The 16372-nt window shown below is 47.9% G+C and overlaps 1 protein-coding gene across 1 annotated transcript; it reads right to left on the bottom strand.

Moving 5' to 3' along the window:
- Window positions 1-9446: 9446 nt before the first annotated feature.
- LOC116969027 (gastrula zinc finger protein XlCGF48.2-like) lies at window positions 9447-16125 on the bottom strand. The gene is made up of 2 exons (XM_033016000.1): window positions 16115-16125; window positions 9447-10297 (listed from the first exon to the last, which is right to left on the bottom strand). The coding sequence occupies exon 2, from the start codon at window positions 10206-10208 to the stop codon at window positions 9447-9449; it is 762 nt and encodes a 253-aa protein (XP_032871891.1). The 5' UTR covers window positions 10209-10297; window positions 16115-16125.
- Between the last annotated feature and the right edge of the window lie 247 nt (window positions 16126-16372).

Below are 16372 nucleotides of genomic sequence, written 5' to 3'. Positions count from 1 at the left end.
ATACATTCCTCTCTACTTAGCTCACACCGTTTTATCTCCTTATTTTCCCTCGCCTCTGTCATTTACTTCATCCATCTGCCAATTACCCCCTCATTTGTTAACATAGTGTCAGTCTGAAGAAGGGTCCTGACCTGAAATGTCTCCTATCCATGTTCTCCGCAGATGCTGCCTGACCCTTTGAGTTACTCCAGCACTCTGTGAAACGTCACCTATCCATGTTCGCCACAGATGCTGCCTGATCCGCCAGGTTACTGCAGCCCTTCGTGTTAGAGTCATAGAATGATACAGTGTGGAAACAGCCCACACTGACAAATATGGCCCGGTTACACTAGTCCCACCTGCCTGTGTTTGGTCCATATCCCTCCAAACTTGTCCTATCCATGTACCTGTAGATAATTGTTCTTAAATGTTGGGATAGTCCCAGCCTCAACTACCTCCACCGGCAGCCTGTTCCATACACCCACCACCATGTGTGTGAAAAAGTAACCTCAGATTCCTATTTTCCCTTCACCTTGAACTGATGTCCTCTGGTCCTCGATTTCCTCACTCTGGGCAAGAGATTCTGTGCATCTAACTAAATTGTGTTCTATTCAAGATTCCAGCATCTGCAGTTTCTTGTGTCGCCCTCACCTATGTCAACCTATCACTTCTGAAGAAGGATCTCAACCTGAAACATCACCCATTCCTTGTCCCTAGAGATGCTGCTATTACTAAGTTACACCATAATTTTATATCCACCTATCACTTTCCAGGATTTGTCCAGCCCCCATCTCTCTTTTCCAGCGTCCTCCCCCCACCCTCTCCAATCAGTCTGAAGAAGGGTCCTGACTCGAAACGTCGTCTGTCCATTCCCTCTAAAGCGGTGGAGGAACTCAGTGTGTCAGGCCGCATCTGTAGAGGGAAGTGAATCTAAGGCGACCATTCCCACCTCTCTCTTCCAACTTTCTCCATCCCCCACACCAAGTTGTCTGAAGAAGGGTCCTGACCTAGAATGTTGCGTGTCCTTGCTCTCCACAGGTTCAAGTTACTCCAGGAGATTGTCTCTTTTCGTAAACCAGCATCTGCAGTTCCTTGTATCTAGACTAGGCGCGCATTTCACCCTACATTTGCGCTCGGTCCGCCAAGGCCTGCTGGATCTCCCGGTTCCCAACCATTTTAACTCCCCCTCACACTTCCACATTGACCTTTCTGTCCTGGGCCTCCTCCATTGCCAGAGTGAGGTGACACGCACACTACAGGAACAGCACCTCCTAGCTTACAGCCCAATGACATGAACATTGGATTCTCCAAATTAATGTGACATCCCCCATCGTGGGCCATCTCTTCATCATTCTTCTGTCTTCTCGCTGGTCAAAGGCGTCAGGATTAATCCGGAGACACCGCTTCCCGTCCGCCGGCCGTTCCCCCTCAACTCTGCACGTTGGGATCTCGCTCTCCACCCTTGGACTTCCGCAAGACTCCAACTGCAGTAAACAAGGACTTTTGCTCGTCAACCCGCTGGAGCCAAGTTGTATTCCAATTAAATAAATGTCTCTTTTTTGTGGAAGAAGTTAATTTAGAGGGAAATTAAAGGAAAATGAAAAGCGCAGACTTTGCAGATTTGCTTTGAGATTTTATTGCATGACAAGACTAAGTGGGATCCGTTGGGTTCCAGTCACACGGAAGGCCTGGTCCCCCCCAACGCAACCCATTCCCCAACGCAACATTCCACCACTCACCTGTTCCCCCAACGCAACCTGTTCCCCCAAAGCAATATTCCACCACTTGGCAGGGGGGGGGGGGTGTCGGCAGTTGAGGGGAGTAAAGGGGGGTTGGTTTGATGTGGGAGGGGGTGTGTGGGGGAGGGAGGGAGTGTGTGAGAGGGGGCGTGGAGGAATGATTGATACAAGTCAAGCAGATGGTTAATACGTCAAACACAATACAAGGGAATCTACGTCATCTTTCAGGGCCCACAACACCATCGCCATTCCAAGCCAATCATAAGCCTCCCATTTACTGCAACATATCTACGCTACTAACGGTAGGGGGCGCAGGAGATCCTCTGTAACTCCTCACAGAAGAGTAAACAAGCTTCGTTATCTGCTCTGCCATTTCATGTTTACATTTGCTATTAACCCTTCACACACTTCAAGACAAGAGGTAATATGCCTAATCTTACTTTGCCGATTCCCACAACCTCTTCTGCACCTGGTCTAGCGAGAGCTGCCTATTGTCACATCCAATACATCCTTTCAATTCCAATCAAAATTAAATAAGGATATTATTTTTTCTTCCACAGTTCCCTCCTTGATGAACACAGAGTAAGAAAGGATATTAATATTTTGTCTCATTAATCAGTTGCTAAAATGGAGCCATACAGGTCGGATTATAATTTTGATTGGAGCAATACCTCCTTGTGCATGCGAAGGCATATGGGCACAAACCCAACATTCTAATCAGATAAGGAAGTGTGTTTACTTCCAGCAGCGAGTTCACTGTTCTGTGTGGAAGTTGTTAGTTGGATTTCAGACTCCAACTTCTACCCTCCTCCTGTTTAGATGCCTCACTTCACCCTCGTATTCTCTCTCATCCCACACTATGTTAGTTTATTCATGTGTTTTATACTACAAAGATAGTTAATAAGGATTATGTCTACATTTTAGGATCTTAATAAATGTATGATCAGTTTATCACGCTTAATAGCTTTTCCTGTTGATGCGATGAATCCTTTATTTTTCCATAACTGCCCAAAGTCATGTACAACCCCAAACGCAGAGCAAGAATCGGTGTAGATATTAGCACTTGCATCTTTTGCCAATATACAGGCACGAGTCAGGGCAAACGGCTCAGCTGCCTGAGCGGACGTTCTGGATGGTAAAGCGCACTTGGTGTGATGTGAACACTGCATATCCTGCCAATAATCTGTCATCAATAGGTCAGCGTGAAGAGCCATCGGTAAATAGGACCAGATCAGGATTATCAATTGGATGACTGTAAGTCCAGCCGGGGAGAGGCAGCTGCTTCTAAAAGTAACAGACAATCATGGTCGCATTCTTCCGCTGGCAGTGGTACAAATGTAGCTGGGTTTATAGCAGGTGATGGCTGATAATTACAGTTCGGATGTGATAGGCATGAGATTTCTACATGGATTTTGAAATTCAGATGTACGGATGCCAGCACGACCTTGATCTGGTTGAGGATGGTGGTGGAGAGAGTGGCGAGGAGATCGGTCAGTCCGCTGCCGTCCTTGCCGAGTGGCCGCGGTGTTGCCAGGGACTGCCGCCTCCACCCTCGCCTTCACCAGAGAGAAGTACCGGCCCATCACATCCCCCACAAAGGCAGCCTCCAGCAGGCCGGATCGGGGTGCCGTGATCAGTGCCAAGCTGGTGGCCTTTGTGGGGGAGGTGATGGACTCAGACCCCTGGCCACGGGCATCGTGGTGATTGTGGCCGCAGACCGGCTGCACCGTGACCTGCCTGTGCATCAACAGGTCCGACGACGACTTGAAGCCTTTGTCGCAGCCGGAGCAGGTGAAGGACCGCTCACTGCTGTGCACCCGCCGGTGCAGCCCCAGCCCCGACAACCGGGCAAAGCTCTTGCCACAGGTGGAGCAGCTGAAGAGCTTCTCGCCCGTGTGCACTCGCAGCTGCATCTTCAGCTCATGCATCGTCTTGAAGCTCTTGCAGCAGTCGGAGCAGCTGAAGGGCCCTCTCGCCTGAGTGCTCGCGGTTGTGCCGCAGCAGTCTGTAGTAGCGGATGAAGCTCTTGCCGCACTCTGAGCAGTCGAAGGGGCCTTCTCCCGTGTGCACCCGCCGGTGGGGCTCCAGATGGTTCGGGCTCTGCCAGGCCTTCCCACACACGTTGCACTCATAACGCTTCCCCTTGTTGTGCCCCATCAAGTGGTCCTCCATCGAAGATCAGTCTCTCGAAACTCAGCCCGCACACCAAGCAGATGGGGGGCTCACCGGCACCCTGGCCGCCCTCAATGGCCGCTCATGTCCCCATCTCTCTGTCCACAGCAATGGATCCAAAACCCTGCAGGAGGGGAACACAGAGGGTCAACAAACTGGTAAACAGGACATTACTAACACGTGAATAATACTAGTGCTTGAAGGTGAGGGTGGAGGGTGGGGGAGAAGGCGGGGGGGGGGGGGGGGGGGGGGGGGGGGGGGGGGGGGGGTGAGGGGGGAGATGAAGGTGTGAGGGGGGAAAGGGAGGCGGGAAGGAGGAGAGAGATGGTGTGGAAGCAAGTGGGGAAGGGGAATGAGGATGGTGGAAGTGAGGGGAAGGGGGTGAGGGGGGGGGGAGGAGGGCTGGGCAGAAGTGGGGGCTGCGCACTGACCTGTGTGGCCGAGCTTCCGGGCACCGCGTCGAGCTGCCCGTCTGCCAGCCAGCACGACCGGCGCCCTGATGTCACCCCCAATCCGACCGCCGGTGATTGGCGCTGAGTCACCTGGGAGGTGAAATTCATCATGGGAAGAAGGTCACAGAGTGCTGCAGTAAATCAGCGGGTCCGGCAGCGTGTGTGGGGAACGTGGACAGGTGCTCCGTGACCTCCCGCCGCCAGGGAGGTGTTGCACCGTGGCCTTCAATAAATAGACAGGGTGCGCTGCAGTCGGAGGACCAGAGGGTGCCCAGACCTCCTTCCTTTCCTCACTCAGACATCCCCGAGAGAGAGAGCGTGGGGGGGGGGGGGGGGGGGGGGGGAATCATGCTTTATTTTGTTTGGGACATTCATCCCAAACAATTACTTTCAATTGCCGTCATAGAGTTCTTCTCAATGTTGCAGAATGTATCCTCAGCCACTTGGATGGGTATCTTGAATCGAGAATGTACAGTTCTTCCACCAGGCATTAATGTAGCTGCTATCCCAGAGGATGCTACAGCAATAGCCACATTACCTTGACCTCTAACTTTGGAGAAGATCAAATTGGTGATAAATGTTTTTCCTGTTCCGCCTGGTGCGTCAATGAAAAACATTGAAGGGAGATTCCTTTTCAAGGATGTCTTGAATATACAACATAGCTTGATCATGATGCTTCTCTTCAATCACGATATTAGGATCAATCATTGTTCTCCGTTCTTTTTCAAGGTAATTTTGAGACACTGAATTCTTGAAGTGATCCTATAATTGCCGAGTATTGTTGATCTTAGTTTTCGTCAACAAACAACAAACAAATCTCTCATTGCACTGGGGAGTCTTGTGTTGTCAGCATCTTCCATTGTTTGTTGCCAATGATCGTCAGTCTGCAACAAACCTCTTTGTCTGCAGACATCTTTGAAAAAAGGATACATTTGTCCATCGTGTGTTTTCAATGAATCAAAGGATACTGGCCCTTTTATGTGATGGAGAAGCAGTCTCAAGTAGTAGAGGTCACCACATTTTGGAGACACGGTATACACTCGTCCCAGAACGTTAGCTTAAAAAATACGTGGATGATCTTGTACTCTCTTCTCGGCCTTCGTTCTTTGCCATCTCTTTATGTTCCATGTGTAAAATCGGGGAACATCAGCACAGTCGAGTGTTATTGGAAATGGCTCTTGAGAAGACAATGCCATGAATTCAGTTAAAGTCGTTCTCAGCATATGACCATTGGTCCCGTGTTCAGCAACATCGACTCGTTGTTGTCCTAGTAGATGTACCTGGAGTCGAAAGACAGCAGGGTGTCTCTCATGAGTCGGAAATCCAAGGATTAATGCCACTGCCTCTGATGGACCAATGTATCTGCCAGTCAAGTACTGTGAAATTTCGTCATCCCTGTTAACTCTAAAAGATGCTTGATCACTTCCCTTCATGGTGTACTTGATGACGTATTTGACTGACTTTATAGAGCAGCATATCTCAACGTTGATGTGACATTTGAACAACTTCAATAGTTCAGCATTATAGGGCACCACCCAATCAGAAGTGATAGGTCGATGCTGGTGTCCTTCTTGATATCCCTGAAATCCTCCCATGTCTGGAGATCTTCTGTATAGAGCATATGAACATCAGCGCCTCTACTTCCTGAGAAGATTACGGAGAGCCTGTTTGTCAAGAAAGACTCTCTCTAACTTCAACAGGTGCACAGTAGAGAGCATGCTGACCGGTTGCATCGTGGCTTGGGTCGGCAATTTGAGCTCCCTGGAGAGGAAAAGACTACAGAAAGTAGTAAACACCGCCCAGTCCATCATCGGCTCTGACCTTCCTTCCATCGAGGAGATTTATCGCAGTCGCTGCCTCAAAAAGGAGGGCAGTATCATCAAAGACCCACACCATCCTGGCCACACACTCATCTCCCTGCTACATTCAGGTAGAAGGTACAGGAGCCTGAAGACTGCAACAACCAGGTTCAGGAATAGCTACTTCCCCACAGCCAGCAGGCTATTAAACCTGGCTCGGACAAAACTCTGATTATCAATAACCACTTTCTGTTACTTGCACTTTATCAGTTTAATTATTCATGTGTGTATATATTTATATCATGGTATATGGACACACTTATCTGTTTTGTAGTAAATGCCTACTATGTTCTGTGTACTTAAGCAAAGCAATAATTTCATTGTCCTATACAGGGACACATGACAATAAACTCACTTGAACTTGAACTTGAATTATGTCCACACCTTATGCTCGCGATAAATGGCTTTGGGAATCTCTTACTACATGTTCCTTTCTTCCAACATGGAGAGGCGTGGTTGAAGAACGGTCCATGAATCATGTGCTTGAGAACCAATTCATGCAGCTCGGGATCAACTTGCGGGTCTGGTATTTCAGCTCATACAAACATGTCAAAATCATTTGGTTTTGGCTTAGTTGCTTCGTCAAGCCACAGCAGACCGGGCAAATGAGGCAGGCCTCTCTTCTGATATTCCACAATGGAGACATACATAGATACATAGAAAATAGGTGCAGGAGTAGGCCATTCGGCCCTTCGAGCCTGCACCGCCATTCAATATGATCATGGCTGATCATCCAACTCAGTATCCCGTACCTGCCTTCTCTCCATACCCCCTGATCCCTTTAGCCACAAGGGCCACATCTAACTCCCTCGCAAATATAGCCAATGAACTGGCCTCAACTACCCTCTGTGGCAGAGTTCCAGAGATTCACCACTCTCTGTGTGAAAAGGTTTCTTCTCATCTCGGTCCTAAAGGATTTCCCCCATATCCTTAAGCTGTGACCCCTTGTCCTGGACTTCTCCAACATCGGGAACAATCTTCCTGCATCTAGCCTGTCCAACCCCATAAGAATTGTGTACGTTTCTATAAGATCCCCTCTCAATCTCCTAAATTCTAGCGAGTATAAGCCAAGTCTATCCAGTCTTTCTTCATATGAAAGTCCTGACATCCCAGGAATCAGTCTGGTGAACCTTCTCTGACCTCCCTCTATGGCTATAATGTCCTTCCTCAGATTCGGAGACCAAAACTGTACGCAATACTCCAGGTGTGGTCTCACCAAGACCCTGTACAACTGCAGTAGAACCTCCCTGCTCCTATAATCAAATCCTTTTGCTATGAAAGCTAACATACCATTCGCTTTCTTCACTGCCTGCTGCACCTGCATGCCTACTTTCAATGACTGGTGCACCATGACACCCAGGTCTCGCTGCATCTCCCCTTTTCCTAATCGGCCACCATTTAGATAATAGTTTGCTTTCCTGTTTTTGCCACCAAAGTGGATAACCTCACATTTATCCACATTATACTGCATCTGCCAAACATGTGCCCACTCACCCAGCCTATCCAAGTCACCTTGCAGTCTCCTAGCATCCTCCTCACAGCTAACACTGCCCCCCAGCTTAGTGTCATCCGCAAACTTGGAGATGTTGCCTTCAATTCCCTCATCCAGATCATTAATATAAATTGTAAATAGCTGGGGTCCCAGCACTGAGCCTTGCGGTACCCCACTAGTCACTGCCTGCCATTGTGAAAAGGACCCGTTTACTCCTACTCTTTGCTTCCTGTTTGCCAGCCAGTTCTCTATCCACATCAATACTGAACCCTCAATACCGTGTGCTTTAAGTTTGTATACTAATCTCTTATGTGGGACCTTGTCGAAAGCTTTCTGAAAGTCCAGATACAACACATCCACTGGTTCTCCCCTATCCACTCTACTAGTTACATCCTCGAAAAATTATATAAGATTCGTCAGACATGATTTACCTTTCGTAAATCCATGCTGACTTTGTCCAATGATTTCACCACTTTCCAAATGTGCTGCTATCCCATTTTTAATAACTGACTCTAGCAGTTTCCCCACTACCGACGTTAGACTAACTGGTCTGTAATTCCCCGTTTTCTCTCTCCCTCCCTTCTTAAAAAGCGGGGTTACGTTTGCTACCCTCCAATCCTCAGGAACTACTCCAGAATCTAATGAGTTTTGAAAAATTATCACTAATGCATCCACTATTTCTGGAGCTTCTTCCTTAAGTACTCTGGGATGCAGCCTATCTGGCCCTGGTGATTTATCGGCCTTTAATCCATTCAATTTACCCAACACCACTTCCCGACTAACCTGGATTTCACTCAGTTCCTCTATCTCCTTTGACCCGCGGTCCCCTGCTATTTCCGGCAGATTATTTATGTCGTCCGTAGTGAAGATGGAACCAAAGTAGTTATTCAATTGGTCCGCCATATCCTTGTTCCCCATGAGCAACTCGCCTGTTTCTGACTGAATAGGGACCTACATTTGTTTTAACTAATCTCTTTCTCTTCACATATCTACAAAAACTTTTGCAGTCAGTTTTTATGTTCCCTGCCAGTTTTCTTTCATAATCTATTTTCCCTTTCCTAATTAAGCCCTTTGTCCTCCTCTGCTGAATTTCTCCCAGTCCTCGCATCATCTTTTGCGTTGATACCATCCCTGATTTCACTTGTTATCCACGGATGCACTACCTTCCCTGATTTATTCTTTTGCCAAACTGGGATGAACAATTTTTGTAGTTCATCCATGCAGTCTTTAAATACCTTCCATTGCATATCCACCGTCAACCCTTTTAGAACTAATTGCCAGTCAATCTTGGCCAATTCACGTCTCATACCCTCAAAGTTACCTTTGTTTAAGTTCAGAACCGTTCTTTCTGAATTAACAATGTCACTCTCCATTCTAATGAAGAACTCAACCATATTATGGTCACTCTTGCCCAAGGGGCCACGCACAACAAGACTGCTAACTAACCCTTCCTCATTACTCAATACCCAGTCTAGAATAGCCTGCTCTCTTGTTGGTTCCTCTACATGTTGGTTTAGATAACTATCTCGCATACATTCCAAGAAATCCTCTTCCTCAGCACCCCCGCCAATTTGATTCACCCAATCTATATGTAGATTGAAGTCACCCATTATAATTGTTTTATCAATTGGATGACTGTAAGTCCAGCCGGGGAGTGGCAGCTGCTTCTACAAGTAACAGACAATCATGGTCGCATTCTTCCGCTGGCAGTGGTACAAATGTAGCTGGGTTTATAGCAGGTGATGGCTGATAATTACAGTTCGGATGTGATAGGCATGAGATTTCTACATGGATTTTGAAATTCAGATGTACGGATGCCAGCACGACCTTGATCTGGTTGAGGATGGTGGTGGAGAGAGTGGCGAGGAGATCGGTCAGTCCGCTGCCGTCCTTGCCGAGTGGCCGCGGTGTTGCCAGGGACTGCCGCCTCCACCCTCGCCTTCACCAGAGAGAAGTACCGGCCCATCACCTCCCCCACAAAGGCAGCCTCCAGCAGGCCGGATCGGGGTGCCGTGACCAGTGCCAAGCTGGTGGCCTTTGTGGGGGAGGTGATGGACTCAGACCCCTGGCCACGGGCATCGTGGTGATTGTGGCCGCAGACCGGCTGCACCGTGACCTGCCTGTGCATCAACAGGTCCGACGACGACTTGAAGCCTTTGTCGCAGCCGGAGCAGGTGAAGGACCGCTCACTGCTGTGCACCCGCCGGTGCAGCCCCAGCCCCGACAACCGGGCAAAGCTCTTGCCACAGGTGGAGCAGCTGAAGAGCTTCTCGCCCGTGTGCACTCGCAGCTGCATCTTCAGCTCATGCATCGTCTTGAAGCTCTTGCAGCAGTCGGAGCAGCTGAAGGGCCCTCTCGCCTGAGTGCTCGCGGTTGTGCCGCAGCAGTCTGTAGTAGCGGATGAAGCTCTTGCCGCACTCTGAGCAGTCGAAGGGGCCTTCTCCCGTGTGCACCCGCCGGTGGGGCTCCAGATGGTTCGGGCTCTGCCAGGCCTTCCCACACACGTTGCACTCATAACGCTTCCCCTTGTTGTGCCCCATCAAGTGGTCCTCCATCGAAGATCAGTCTCTCGAAACTCAGCCCGCACACCAAGCAGATGGGGGGCTCACCGGCACCATGGCCGCCGTCAATAGCCGCTCATGTCCCCATCTCTCAGTCCGCAGCAATGGATCCAAAACCCTGCAGGAGGGGAACACAGAGGGTCAACAAACTGGTAAACAGGACATTACTAACACGTGAACATTACAAGTGCTTGAAGGTGAGGGGGGTGGGTGGGGGAGAGGGCAAGGGGGGGGGGGATGAGGGGAGCGGGGTGTGTGAGGGGGGAGATAAAGGTGTGAGGGGGGAAAGGGATGCGGGAAGGAGGAGAGAGATGGTGTGGAAGCAAGTGGGGAAGGGGAATGAGGATGGTGGAAGTGAGGGGAAGGGGGTGAGGGGGGGGAGGAGGGCAGGGCAGATGTAGGGGCTGCGCACTGACCAGTGTGGCCGAGCATCCGGGCACCGCGTCGAGTTGCCCGTCTGCCAGCCAGCACGACCGGCGCCCTGATGTCACCCCCAATTCGAGGGGGACCGCCGGTGATTGGCGCTGAGTCACCTGGGGGGTGAAACGCATCATGGGAAGAAGGTCACAGAGTGCTGCAGTAAATCAGCGGGTCCGGCAGCGTGTGTGGGGAACGTGGACAGGTGCACCGCGACCTCCCGCCGCCAGGGAGGTGTTGCACCGTGGCCTTCAATAAATAGACTGGGTGCGCTGCAGTCGGAGGACCAGAGGGTGCCCAGACCTCCTTCCTTTCCTCACTCAGACATCCCCGAGAGAGAGTGGGGGTGGGGGGGTGGGTGGGGGATCATGCTTTATTTTGTTTGGGACATTCATCCCAAACAATTACTTTCAATTGCCTCATGAAATGTGCCGCCTTAGAGTTATTCTCGATGTTGCAGATTGTATCCTCAGCCACTTGGATGGGTATCTTGAATCGATAATATGCAGTTCTTCCACCAGGCATTAATGTAGCTGCTATCCCAGAGGATGCTACAGCAATAGCCACATCACATTGACCTCTAACTTTGGAGAAGTTCAAATTGGTGATAAATGTTTTTCCTGTTCCGCCTGGTGCGTCAATGAAAAACATTGAAGGGAGATTCCTTTTCAAGGATGTCTTGAATATACAACAGAGCTTGATCATGATGCTTCTCTTCAATCACGATATTAGGATCAATCATTGTTCTCCGTTCTTTTTCAAGGTAATTTTGAGACACTGAATTCTTGAAGTGATCCTATAATTGTCGAGTATTGTTGATCTCAGTATTTGTCAACAAAACAACAAACAAATCTCTCATTGCACTGGGGAGTCTTGTGTTGTCAGCATCTTCCATTGTTTGTTGCCAATGATCGTCAGTCTGCAACAAACCTCTTTGTCTGCAGACATCTTTGAAAACAGGATAAATTTGTCCATCGTGTGTTTTCAATGAATCAAAGGATACTGGCCCTTTTATGTGATGGAGAATCAGTCTCAAGTAGTAGAGGTCACCACATTTTGGAGACACGGTATACACTCGTCCCAGAACGTTAGCTTAAAAAATACGTGGATGATCTTGTACTCTCTTCTCGGCCTTCGTTCTTTGCCATCTCTTTATGTTCCATGTGTAAAGTCGGGGAACATCAGCACAGTCGAGTGTTCTTGGAAATGGCTCTTGAGAAGACAATGCCATGAATTCAGTTAAAGTCGTTCTCAGCATATGACCATTGGTCCCGTGTTCAGCAACATCGACTCGTTGTTGTCCTAGTAGATGTACCTGGAGTCGAAAGACAGCAGGGTGTCTCTCAGGAGTCGGAAATTCAAGGATTAATGCCACTGCTTCTGATGGACCAATGTATCTGCCAGTCAAGTACTGTGAAATTTCGTCATCCCTGTGAACTCTAAAAGATGCGTGATCACTTCCCTTCATGGTGTACTTGATGACGTATTTGACTGAATTTATAGAGCAGCATATCTCAACGTTGATGTGACATTTGAACAACTTCAATAGTTCAGCATTATAGGGCACCACCCAATCATAAGTGATAGGTCGATGCTGGTGTCCTTCTTGATATCCCTGAAATCCTCCCATGTCTGGAGATCTTCTGTATAGAGCATATGAACATCAGCGCCTCTACTTCCTGAGAAGATTACGGAGAGTCGGTTTGTCAAGAAAGACTCTGTCTAACTTCTACAGGTGCACAGTAGAGAGCATGCTGACCGGTTGCATCGTGGCTTGGTTCGGCAATTTGAGCGCCCTGGAGAGGAAAAGACTACAAAAAGTAGTAAACACTGCCCAGTCCATTATCGGCTCTGACCTTCCTTCCATCGAGGGGATTTATCGCAGTCGCTGCCTCAAAAAGGCTGGCAGTATCATCAAAGACCCACACCATCCTGGCCACACACTCATCTCCCTGCTACCTTCAGGTAGAAGGTACAGGAGCCTGAAGACTGCAACAACCAGGTTCAGGAATAGCTACTTCCCCGCAGCCATCAGGCTATTAAACCTGGCTCGGACAAAACTCTGATTATTAATAACCACTTTCTGTCACTTGCACTTTACCAGTTTATTTATTCATGTGTGTATATATTTATATCATGGTATATGGACACATTTATCTGTTTTGTAGTAAATGCCTACTATGTGCTTAAGCAAAGCAAGAATTTCATTGTCCTGTACAGGGACACATGACAATAAACTCAATTGAACTTGAACTTGAACTTGAATTATGTCCACACCTTGTGCTCGCGATAAATGGCTTTGGGAATCTCTTACTACATGTTCCTTTCTTCCAACATGGAGAGGCGTGGTTGCAGAACGGTCCATGAATCATGTGCTTGAGAACCAATTCATGCAGCTCAGGATCAACTTGCGGGTCTGGTATTTCAGCGCGCACAAACGTGTCAAAATCATTTGGTCTTGGCTTAGTTGCTTCGTCAAGCCACAGCAGACAGTGCAAATGAGGCAGGCCTCTCTTCTGATATTCCACAGTGGAGACAAAGGCAATACAGTTGCCAAAGAGGCCATTTGGTCCAGTGACGTACTTGATGGATATCTTCCTTTTCAGATCAAATACTGCAATCAAATCTGGTATATCACACGGCTGCTGACTGTGAAAGAGGGACTGTCGGATCTCGCTCCAGTTCTGACTGTAAGTCATGGTAATGAAGAATGAAGCTTTGCTATACTTCCGATCGTACATCATGGCGTCCTGGATCGTTCCATCATGTGTCTTGGTCCAACGACAAATATCGAAGAGAGGATGATGCGCCTTCCGATGTTTTACAAATCATCATTATCGTTTAATGCATCCATAAGGCCTTTGTAAGTTGTTGATCTCAACGATGCTTGATTCATACGAAAATAATTTAATCTCTCTGCCTCAATCTTCGCGGCCATATCGACGACATATTGTTGAAAGTGTCGTCCTCCTCTCAAAAGGTGATTGAATTCATTATCACGATTCATGATCAGGCATAATATCGCATTGCTGACAATTTCCTGCGGTTTCTCATTTGGAGTTGGTAATGCCATCCATCATCTCCATGTAGAATGAAAAGGATGTATTGAAAACTATCATACGACCTATGAGACTCTGAAATGGTTTGCAGGCCTCCTCCTCTTTCTTTCAACACAATGTGCCGTGATGTTGCCAGAGGGTCATTATCTTTTGGTATTATGACAGCAACTTCGTTGGCAATTTGTGCGTTAAACTGCCGTTCATGTTCCAAAGCTGGCCGGTGATTTCGATCTATGATGCCTCTGGTAAACCTCGAATTATTTCCTTTGCCATTGTAAGTCTTTCAAAGTAAGGGTTGTTTTGTCTTATCATGCGTTCAAGCATTGCAACAATTTCCCTTTGAATACCAGCATTTTCAGTATACACATTCGCAATTTAATACTATCTTGGGGGTCCATAAAATAGATCTGCAAGAATCGACTTTGTTGGTCTGGGTCAGGCATCAACGAACCAATTTAATGATGAATCTGGCCTTGAATGATCACTGAAGGATTCCATCCGGGTGGCACCACTTACTTGGCACCGAAAGAGGTCAGTTGAAATAAACAGTTGTATTGTCTAATATGCCTTCTGAACTCGTTTGCTTGTGGAGTGTCAACAGTTACAATCTCATGAGTTCATCAGGCAGTGCCTGCACAGGAGCAATGTTCACTTGACCATTCATGCAGCAAAAGTTGGCGGTTTCTCCAGAGAAACGGGACGCTCGACAGTGAGGGCAAACCTTTGTCATTTGACCAACATCAGAAGAAAGATTTCTCCTTACCAGCTGTGCATTTTGTCTTGTTGTATCTCTGACCTGCTGTTCAGCCAGTCTTTTATTTTTTTTAATCTTCCGTCTCTTGCGATCTTTCTCGTTCATGCTTGAGACGCACACTTTGTCTTTGTGGTGTGTCTTCATCCCTACAGCATTGTGGTCTTGTTGATCATACATACATTGAGTTATTTTTGGTTGTATCTCTTCATCCCTTCTTTGTGTTCTTTCTTGTCGATCCTTGATATGCTCACTATTCGTGGCATCTCTTCATCAACCCGTGTGCTTTGCGTTCTTTCTCGTTGATTATCAAAACGGTCGGCTCTTTTTGGTTCCGCCTCTTGATCCTTTCTTCGTTGTCTTCTTTCTCAGTCATCTGCGAGACGTTGAGATGTTTCTTCTTCGGTCTCTCATTCCCTTCTCAGTCTTGTTGCAGCTCGATACTCCACTGCCCGCTGCTTTGACCAACCTGCAGTTCTTTTTGTCCCTTTTCCTGACATGATGTCAAAAAATCAGCCTAAAGGCAATTTGTGCAAAACATGTTTTTGAGGTGGGGGCTGTCAGGGTGGGGAGGGGGTGGTAAACGTCGTGCAGCCAAGGGAGGGGCACAGCTTCAGGCGGGGGCTCTCGTGAGCTGATGAGAAAGGGGGATGTGTCCTCCAGCAGGGGATGTGCACGGTTTCAGTAGGGGGCCAGAGGGGGTGCATCCTATAGCCAGGCGGAGTGCAGCATCTTGAGGTGGGAGATGTCAGTGGAGAGGGGGGGGGGGGGTGGAGGTGGTGAGTGACTTACTCATGACCTCTGGACTCACTGCCTTGGGATTAACTCATGGCCTTTGGACTGACTGACTCTCACGGCTTGTGGACTGACTGATGCCCAACTTCTGGAGTCACGTCCGACTTTTCTAAACTGAAAACTGTAACATCTACATTGAGGAACAGCTTCTTAATGACAGCCATCAGGCTATTAAACATAACAAATAAGCACTGAACTACAAAATACTATTATTTGTGCTATTTGTTATTTGTTGATTACACACACTCATTCACACACACACACACACACACACACACACACACACACACACACACACACACACACACACACACACACACACACACACACACACACACACACACACTCATTCACACACACACTCATACACACACACACTCATACACACACATACACACACACACTCATACACACACACACTTCTCACACAGACTCATACACTCACACAGACTCATACACTCACACACACACACAGACTCATACACTCACACACACACAGACTCATACACTCACACACACATACATACACACACACACACACTCATACACACACACACACAAACACAGATTCATACACACATTCACACACACACACAGACTCATACACACTCATACACACTCACACACACAGACTCATACACATACACTCACACACACAGACGCATACACTCACACATACACACATTCACACACATACACACTCACACACTCATACACACACATTCACACACACAAACATACACACACATGATACACACATGCACATACATTCACACACGCACATAGACTCATACACACATTCACACACACATTCACACACACATACACACACACACACGTGCACATGCACACAGACTCATACACACACTCACACACACACACGCACATGCACACAGACTCATACACACTCACACACACATGCACATGCATGCGCACACACATGCACACACATGCACATGCACTCACACACATGCACTCACACTCATACACACACGCACACACACATACATACACACACACACATGCACACACAGACTCATACACCCACACACACATGCACACACACTCATGCACACACAGACTCATACACACACAC

The sequence above is a fragment of the Amblyraja radiata genome, assembly GCF_010909765.2.
Source record: "Amblyraja radiata isolate CabotCenter1 chromosome 42 unlocalized genomic scaffold, sAmbRad1.1.pri SUPER_42_unloc_2, whole genome shotgun sequence".
Classification (NCBI taxonomy): domain Eukaryota; kingdom Metazoa; phylum Chordata; class Chondrichthyes; order Rajiformes; family Rajidae; genus Amblyraja; species Amblyraja radiata.
The sequence above is the reverse complement of the archived record's forward strand: the minus strand, read 5'-3'. Positions and strand labels throughout refer to the sequence as shown.

What these genes read in the sequence shown, in the direction of transcription:
- LOC116969027 (XM_033016000.1), bottom strand. Translation starts at nt 10,208, where the DNA reads ATGAGTGCAACGTGTGTGGGAAGGCCTGGCAGAGCCCGAACCATCTGG.